Source organism: Artibeus jamaicensis, unplaced genomic scaffold, assembly GCF_021234435.1.
Source record: "Artibeus jamaicensis isolate MK-2021 breed Jamaican fruit bat unplaced genomic scaffold, CSHL_Jam_final scaffold_1019, whole genome shotgun sequence".
NCBI lineage: Eukaryota > Metazoa > Chordata > Mammalia > Chiroptera > Phyllostomidae > Artibeus > Artibeus jamaicensis.
The window spans coordinates 32206141-32215715 of record NW_026522025.1 but is presented as its reverse complement, the minus strand read 5'-3'; the positions used below and the strand labels follow the sequence as shown (position 1 = coordinate 32215715).

Below are 9575 nucleotides of genomic sequence, written 5' to 3'. Positions count from 1 at the left end.
AGAGAGAACGGAGACGGAGCAAGGAGTCAGCATCTCCCAGCATGGGTCGTGAGGGGAAAGGCACTCTTTAGCTGTCTGTGTATTGATAAAGTAATGCATATGTATACACAATCCATGTTCCTCCAAATTACATCTGACGCTGCTTTAGAGATGCTCACATCCCTCTCAACAGAAAGCTACTGAAGCTGTCCGTAAAATCAGATAGACGGCACCAGTGTGTCTAAATCACAGGCTTAACAGTAATGTGTTTTAAGGAGACCATCCCCATCAGGGTCCTTTTATAAATAGTACTGCAAAGGTCACAAAGCTGCAGGAACTTAAATTATGGGATAAATCTGACTAACATGATCACCCATTTCAATCTCTCAAATTCCCACTTCAGGAAATTAGAACAGAGCGCAGCTCCACTCCAGAGGAGCTGAATTGGCAGTGCAGCTGAAACTGGGCTGCTCTTCCCTCAAAGCGCAGCTCAGCTGCCATCAGACAGCGGCTCTGCACAGGGCAAATGGATGCAAACATTTCACAGCAACCGCCCTGCTTCCTCTCAAACTCAATAGCACTAATTTATGAAGAGGCAAGTTTTCAAATCAGAAATTAGAAGCACCTGGGGCCTCTTAACGACATACTTCCTAAAAGGTTACAGTACCGGGTGCTTCTCATAATAAAGGATTTGAGGACCAAAGGTGTGTTTGACAATGATCACTGGGAAAATGCAAATAGATAGTTTACACAGATGTTCTCTATGTAGAATTTAAATATACATGAAAATACCAACTATGCATTTGGGAACCAGCCTTTAGTTGAATTCTCTAGTGCTTTTAGAACTTTTATTTCATTTTATTAGAAAAAGAGAGAATAATTGTCTACAAACTATTCTTTCTAACTATGCAAATACAATGAGCAAATCATCTGCAATATCAAAATACTATTTGTAAATCATGAATGGCACTAAGAATTTTAGGAGTTTTCAGTAGGACACACATAGAGAAAGAGCAACAGTAGATTTCAAATTGTAGACATTAACTGAATTTTAAAAACAGAAAATAAAGTTTAAAGTGTAAAAGTCAGCAAGTTCAAGTTATCTGGTTTTCAGTGATTTAAATCCAATTGTCAGGAATTCAGAAGCACCCAGTATGTTCAAAGTTGCACAAATGAGTATGAATGATAGAAAACTGACCCGCATGCAATATCTTACGTGTTGCTATCAGGTATATTTAAGTGATACTTTACAGATTAAAGCTGGGTAAAATCAAAATATATCCTCCCCATTACATTTTAAAACAGTCACAATAATTTATCAACAGTTGCCATTTCACAGCAATTAGAAAACAGGAGTTGATACAAGTTCAACAAATAGGTACTTTTTCTTCTTTTAGGAAATTAACATATAGATATACATACACACACACACATATATAACATTATAGTTTAAAATTCAAAGTGGTTGATTTGCTTTCGTATTATAAAAAAAAATTTCCCCCCTATGATCAAAATACTGAAAAAGCGCAAAGGCTGAATAAAGAAAACCACATTTGCCACGTTAAAAAAATACATTATTGTCTCAGTGGTTCTATATATTTGATTATAAAGTCAGGCGTTGTACGGACTCTGCGCTCGCCGGACCCCTAGGGCTGTGTCGGACCACACGGAATTAAATCTGACCCTTCCTCAGTCTCCAGGAAGGACACCCCTACCCCCCCCCCCAAGGATGACAGAACAAACCCCTACTCCGAACCGTGAAACTGGGGAAGAAAACAGCCCGCCTGGAAGCAATCTAAGCCATAAAAGTTTATGAATCTGTGGGAGACACTGCCTGAAATCAGAAAGCTATTCTTTGGATATAAGTCAGGAGCTTTGGGAAGCACAGAAATGCTTTTAGGCCATTGGAGTACAGATTCAAAATGACTTCTCCACAAATAATGACCTATTTCAGGGGTTGGTAACCTACCACCCCTGGTCCGTACCTAGCATGTCACCTGTTTTTGTAATAATGTTTTATTGGAAAATAGCCGCGCTCCTTCATTTACATATTGTCTATGGGTGCTTTTGTGCTAAAATGGCAGAGTTGAGTAATTGTGACAAAGACCATATGGCCCACAAACCTAAAATATTTGCTTTCTGGATCTTTATTTTAAAAAGTTTACTGTCCCCTGATCTAGCACACATGCTACTCTAGTTGCCCAGGGGAGTTAATGCCCCTCCCGAGGGCGCCAGCATGTGCTCCGAGGATAACCGGCCTCCCAGAGCTCCTCGGCAGGTAAACGTCAAGTGCCCCACCTTGAAGTGGAGTTTTACTTTTGGGCTAAGAAATAATTTGTATATATTTCCAACAAAAATCTGTAAAAGAAAGCAAGCCAAATAAGAAAAGTATGCATGTCAATATTCTGTTAATATTCTACTATTACTGCGGGAAAACGTACAAACATAATTCTGTCAACTTCCTTTAATTTTTCTTTAAATTTGTTAATACATCTTTTTGGATAAGTAGTACTCCCTCCTCACCTCCCATACAATTAATAACTTTGAAAGCGACCTGCCTAAAATGCTTACATAATTTGGTGAAGCCTTGTTTGGGAATATTTATTTAAACTATACATATTAAAGGTTATTCTTTTAGAAAAGTGTTTCTAAAGTTCTTTATCCCTGTCGCTCAAGGGGAAGAAGTTAAAGAACACGCAGGGAAATTAAACTCTGCAAAATATACCTTAAAAACCAGAGGTACAAAAAACAGGAAAATTGTCCCCATTTGAAGAACAAATTTTCCCCTGCCCTTAGTCAACTAATGAAGTCTTTTTCAAAAAGGGAACCTTCTGAACTCACGCAGCTGCTCAAGAATCTTTAAAAATTCACAGGTGTTTCACATTTCAACAGTTGAAACAGGGAAGATAAAACACTGAGAAGATACTTATCCAACACACTTATATCAGGATTAATTTTTTTCAACCAGCTTCTAAGCGGACTCTCCCTTTCTTTTTAAAAAAATGAATGGCATGAAACTATATCTTGAAGATGTTTCCACAACACCTTACATTTATACAGCGCTTTACAATTTTCAAAGTGCTCTCACATGCCGTCTCATTTAACCCTCACAACATCCCTGCGAGGTAGGTACAGCAGGTATTATCACCCTCACTTCAAAATGAGGGACTAGAGGCAGAGAGAGGTTAAGTGACGTGCCCAGGACCCCACAGCTGAGAAGGGGCCGAGCCAGACCAGAAATCAAGTGCTCCGATTCCTTGTCTGGCACTCCTTCCACTCTAATGACTGCCCCCGATCATGAATAATGTACTGTGTATAAAAATTGAAAGGTTATTAAATTTCAGTGATGTCTTAAATGAGAAATACAAGAACAGTAGGTCTAATGGTTTTACTTTGACATAATAAAATTGGTGCAAAACCACTTTTGTCTAATTACTGATAACCTTTTGGTCCAAATACATAAAATATGCAGTATTTACAGCACTTCCTTTTTTTTGTAAATGCAATGCTTTAAAACACATTATAAAGCACCTTAGTAAAAACAGTCTACAAGTAAAAGTACAGAAGAAGTAGGAAAATCCTACCCATCCCACAGCTCACTAATGGAGTTATAATATAAAGTCACTGACACCTGCTTACAAATAACCCAATGGAGAAACAAATACCAAACTGAGTCTTTAAAATATGAATATGTGGGGGCCTTAACTAAAACTTCAGGCAATGCCAACATTCTTTGAAGTGTGTCCCCAAGCTTAGGTCCTGGGGGAGACAGGAGTGAGACGCTTTGATGCTTTTTATTGTATTAGTGATCGTTTAAATTGGTTCTTAACACTAATGACAATGACTTTTAAAGGAAATTAACATGACCTACATAAATATGGGCAATTCCGACTACAGTAGAGACATTTCCTAGCGAACAGGATGAAACATTCCAAGAAATGCCATGAGGCACGACTCACAAGGTTGAAGCGCACACTGCCCGACAGCTAACAACACTATTCGGTGGCACCGGGGAAGGCAAAGTCGCAGGTGTTCTCCTTCATTCATGGTTAGCTGAAAAAATGCTGTTATCAAAAACAGAACTATCAGAACTTTTTCTGAAATTATATGTAGCCTTTTGATTAGAACCGCTATAGGTTTATTTTAGGCAGCAGGTTGTAACTCCCACCAAAATTTAACCAGGAAAAACAAAAAGCGCCCGAAACCCAAACTTCTCGGACGCCGACACAGCAGCCAGCACCTGCTTCTTCGAGGTCACTGTCCGTTTGCTAACTCGGCTCAACGGGAACGGCCTCACACAGTCCAGGCTGTGGAGCCGAGAACTAAGGTGAAGACAGGGTCAAAGTTCTCGTTCAAAAATCCAACCCTCACACCCTGTCCTCAGTTCGACTTAGGGTAAATCTTTTCATAAAAAAAGTTTTGTGCGAGGATGTAGAGGTCTCCGTCTTTCTCTCGCACGGCGTGGGCTCTGACGAACTGGAACTGCTCCAGGGCAAACTCGTAGAACTCGTTCTCCATTTTCCAAATGTCGGACTGCTGCAGTTTGGCAATGGTTTGCTTCGTCGGGAGCTTCTTCTCTGTGGTTTTCCTAAGATGAGATTTCTTTCCTACTTACAAACGAAAAAAAGAAAGGGTAAGTAATTCTGAGAACACATAAAAGGCCAACGCCTCTTATTGGAATAGATGGTTTAAGGACAGGAAACATAATTGTTTTATATTATTATCGCTGGGGCCAAAGTCAGTGCCCTGATCATACTGCAACTGTGATTTACTCCTTTGTAATGTAAATCCTTAACCTGTTCAACACTTAATGAGTTGTCAGATAGTAAAAGTAAGAACTGCCAATCAGAGAAGCGGAGGCTGTCACAGCACATGCTGTGTTCTCAAGTGCTCTGACTAGTTCACTTTTGAAAATATGACAAAGTATCTACCTTCAATCTTAATACTAATTCCTCATTACTTATACTCCATGTAATTCACCGTTAGAAACCAGGACCAGCACAGTCACCTTGCGGTACAAAGCACTGTCGGGAGGACCGTAGGAGACACAGCACGTGATGATCACCATCGAAGGGACTGGGTCCTCCTATGCACCTCTACTCTGAATGCCACTAAGCATAATGAGGATGGAATGCAGTCACAGTGTTTAGGATCCAGAATTATTAAATATTATACATTTCTAAGACTGGTTCTGTAGTTTATTTCCACTATTCCTACAATGCCTTCTAATTATCATCTAATACATGTTTATTCATTCAAAAAATATTTACTAAACACCATCAGTATGCCAGGAATTGTTTTGTTTTGAAAATGGTGAGGGGACACAGGAGTATATCTGCCTTTCTGGAGTTATTTCTTGTACTTTACTCAAGAAACTTCAAATCACACATATTTTTCAATTTTCAAATAAAGTTCAAGACAGCTTTAAAAAGAAACCTATCGTTTATATACCTGTACGGTAGAGTTCTGTAGCACCCCTGAAGAACCGGGGCAAAGCTGCCTCCAGTAGCATGATAAAGTCTTCAAGCTCTTCAGTAACTCCCACCAGAAAGTATTCATTGACTAGGTTATACTTGGCTTGATCCATAGCCCACCTGCTTCCCACATTCCTAAAACCAAGAAAAGACATTAAGGACTTGATGCCTTTGCCACTGTATATCAATGGAAAAAAAACAGACAAACACATGTCTGACCAAAGCCTTAACCTCTTTTATAAATGTCCTCTGGGAGGCACATGTGTTTTCAACTTCCTCTGCCTTCTATTCCCAATTTCTGCTCAACTGCGCACTGCTAATTCAGACTTTACAGTTAGCTTAAAATTAACAAAGTTTAGTTTGAGGGCAGATATATATATATATAGTGTCAGTGTATTTAATTTTTTAAAACTACACTTTGTTCCCTTTAAAAACTCTCTCGTAAGGTCTGAGTACCTGTGTGTAGTGCTAATCTTAATTTCACTTGTGAGCTGGGTTTTCTCCTCTCGTTTCTGAGGAACAGAAGGAAGAGAATAAATGGCTCTGCCAGGAATCTTTGATTTCTTACACTGTCAGCCAATGGCTGTTAATGGAGATTCGGCTCTAAATAAACTGTACTTTTCCATTCTTTTCAGCACTGACATTCCCTAACCATAATTTCAGCTCTGATTTTAAGCAGCGTGATATTGAGCTGGTGACTTTGTCTTTCTTTGTTTCTTCAGCATTAAAAGGCCGTGGTGAGGCACAGGGTAGAATAAATGTGTTTATTCCTTAAGCTCTCTCCCAGTTCTACACATCTGTGAAACACATTTACGATATTCAGTCGTAATCTCCTCACTCATGCCCGGCAGAGCAATACTCTTTATTCTAAGGCGAAGGTTGCAAACTTTCTACAAAAGGCCAGAGGGAAAATGTCCTAGGTTTTGCAGGACATGAGGTCTTGCAGCATGGAAACAGCCCTAGACAGTAAGTAAACAAAGGAACGTGGCTTGTGTTCCAATAAACTTTATGAAAACAGGTAATGGGCTAAATTTAGTCTCCAGGTTGTAATTTGCCACTCCCTTGTTCTACAGAAATGGTTAAAAATTAAGACATTCTTCTTATGCTTTCAATTATTATTAAACTATTAATTATACTTTTACATAATATATTGTATAGGATTTTAAAGTTAACAGTATTTAAATATCTCAAATAACGAAGAAAAGAACAGAAGACATCCCTTGTATCTCCTGATGGTTTTTAAGAAAAGATAGTAACTTTCCATGTGTTCCTGTTTTTTAACTTTTCCTATTAAAATTATTAATTAGATCAAATGACAACATACCATTATTTTTAGAAACTGAAAACTCAGCACATTCTGAGAAAACACACCCTATAAAAGATAACATATCTTTATTTTCCACTTCATGTTTATTAGCAGACAAAACCATAACCATAACCTTCTCTCAAAGTCAAAGCCAGTTGAACAGTAAAACCAGTTGAGCAGTAAAACCAGGTGAGGAATTTACCCAGCAGGACAAAAGTCCTGCTTTATCTAACGTGAACGGTTAAAACAGTAAGCTCAGGGGGAAATGAGGTTTATAAAATGACCACTGACCTCTAATTAAGAGCTCTGCTGGAATACAGCAAAACATGTAACACTAAAAACCAACCAACCAACCAACCAACAAAAGATCAAAAACCAGCATCTGAGAAAACACTGCAAGATTATTATACATAAAGAATCCTTTTAGTGCACTTAAAGGTAACCACAAAACTAGGTATTACTTAACCACATGCTATGCTTAGTCTGGTCTTTCACTAATTTCCTTATACCTAACCCTTGGCTACCACATCACATTCTCCAAATAGAGATCATAGAGATAATTTACACTTAGAGAAACCCAGATTATAGAAACAATCAACTTCAGCCAACTTCATCTCCCTACCAGCATTCCGAGCTGTGTCCGCAGAAGAAGGGGATTTGAAGCCAGAGCTTCTCTGGAGCGCAGTCTGAGCCGCCCTCTGCTACGCATTCATCAAAGGTCTGGAACAAGACAGCACATGTGAGCCAGTCTCACCTACAAATACCTTAATGTATTAAGTTATCAAGTAAATGAGTGGTTGTGGTTACTCATCACCGAGTTACCGAGTTAAAGGGATGCGCAGGTTATGAACACATACCTGAGATACCGAGGAAAGTTAAACATGGATTTTTCTCACATCTTTGTTTTATGCCAATGTTTATAACAGTTCTTTCACTATGTGAATGGAAACCCCCCAGGTAAATCTTTCCCTTGAAAATAAGTACTGGTTTGTGTTAAATTTGTGTATTTATACTTTCTAACTCCTAGTACTAAAGGGAAATTAAATAAAAACAAGGCTAAAGGTACTATCGCTTCTTTAGAATCATTTGAAAAAATATATAAGGCAGGACTACGTTTAAGTCTTTTTTCCTTTTCTCATTAAAATAAACATAAAAAAATCATTGTACAAAGCAGAAATGACTTCAGATACTTAAGACTTGTATGCCTTCCTGTCCAAATGCATCTGACTGAAATAATTAAAAGGGAAAGAGACTCACAGCTTATGTACGTAAAATCATTCAATGTCACTTTCTTGGGTACTTACTGTCCAGCATGGGCACTGTGCATGCAGCAGGCATTACCTCTCTGAAATGATATGATACCGAGACACAGAACCAACTCGGGAGCTGTGCTTGCCGCAGTGAGACTACAAACACTGCCTGTCGTTTCTGAGAAGAGGAAGGAGGGAGAGGAAGAGGAAGGAGTAGAAAGAGGACTCGGCTGCAGTAAAGGTTCCTGAGTGTCTACATCCAGGTTCCTTCGTTTCAGAAGCTGAGCATCTACTCTAATTCACCTACCAAATGTTTTAACAGACGATATGAAAGTAGACAATAGTTTGGGTTTTCGGTTCCTTTATGGTTCCTTCTTATTATCTGGAGGAGGTGTCACTCCTATCAACTAAAGGAAACAACCCAAAGATGGCAAAGAAGTTGTGGAGGGGAAAAAACTATGAATAATCAAAAACTGGTGAACATACAGGTGTGTGTGTGTCAGACCACAGCATATAACAGAAATTCTCCCATTTATATCTAAATGTGCGAATAGAATAAACCAAGTACTCCCCATTGAAACCAAATTAAGACAATTCAATGCCATTTTTACTACATTCAGCTTGATAACCAATCCACTGAGACCCTAAGGTGGACTGCTGGGCTGACTCCAACAACCAATCAGCACTCGGGCTTCTCCGTTCACCACAGAAAACCGTCCCTCGAATGCCTGGTCACGAAAGTTCCCTGCTGATTTGCTAACTTCCATTAGCTTTCTCCTTACATATTGGCCACATTTCAGAAATAGGATTTTCTACAAATATTTTTCTCTTATAAAACTTCGAGCTCTTGAAATAAAAAGCAAAAATAAATGAAATAAAAACACTATGGACTCTTCCTTACCTACAAAATCACCTGAGAAACAAAAAGTTATGATGAGCTTTTTCACTCAAAAACCATTTATGGTTTGTCCTGACCAGTGTGGCTCGGCTAGGCACCATCCGCAGAGTGAAAGGTTCCCAGCTCGATTCCCGGTCGGGGCACATGCCTGGGCTGTGCATTTGGTCCCTGGTTGGGGTGCATGAGAGGCAACCAATCAACGTTTCTCTCTCACATCAATGTGTCTCTTTCTCCCTCCCTTCACTTCTCTCTAAAAATGAAATCTTTTTAGAAAGCCATTTATAGTTTTTAGAAAGAGCAATTCTTTGTGAACTAGACACAAATGTTTTTAAAAGCATGAAATATCAAAATATTCAAGACCATTTAGATAATTAGTTTAGATATTTAACTACTAAAATCGAAGTTTAAAAGAATTAAACAGATGTTTGATAGCAATGGCAATTATATTTGCATTAAACCCTCTTCTGCAAATGATTTTGCTTCATACTTTATACAGAGAACTGATACTAAGCATGATCTCTCTCAACTTCCTGCTTCGATAAAAGTTTATCTGCATCTATAATCCTACCACCCTCATATTTAATGAGACATTTCCTTCCCCTATCTTTCAACACCATTCTTACCCCCTTCCGAGACCCCGCTCCACCAATTTCTCTCTGGCTCCTTGC

At 38.8% G+C, this 9575-nt stretch overlaps 1 protein-coding gene across 5 annotated transcripts in view; it reads right to left on the bottom strand.

Annotated features, from left to right (window-relative positions):
• Positions 1–2970: 2970 nt before the first annotated feature.
• Positions 2971–9575, bottom strand: part of HS2ST1 (heparan sulfate 2-O-sulfotransferase 1) — a 154784-nt gene continuing 148179 nt past the window's right edge. For 4 of the 5 annotated variants that reach the window (XM_037136524.2, XM_037136526.2, XM_037136527.2 and 1 more), the window contains 3 exons: positions 7382–7479; positions 5431–5588; positions 2971–4589 (listed from right to left, as the gene is read on the bottom strand). In XM_037136524.2, the coding sequence (XP_036992419.1) occupies positions 4360–4589; positions 5431–5588; positions 7382–7479 (486 nt within the window). In that variant the 3' untranslated portion in view covers positions 2971–4359. The remainder of the gene's footprint in view (positions 4590–5430; positions 5589–7381; positions 7480–9575) is intronic. The other variant, XM_037136525.2, reaches the window with a different exon arrangement.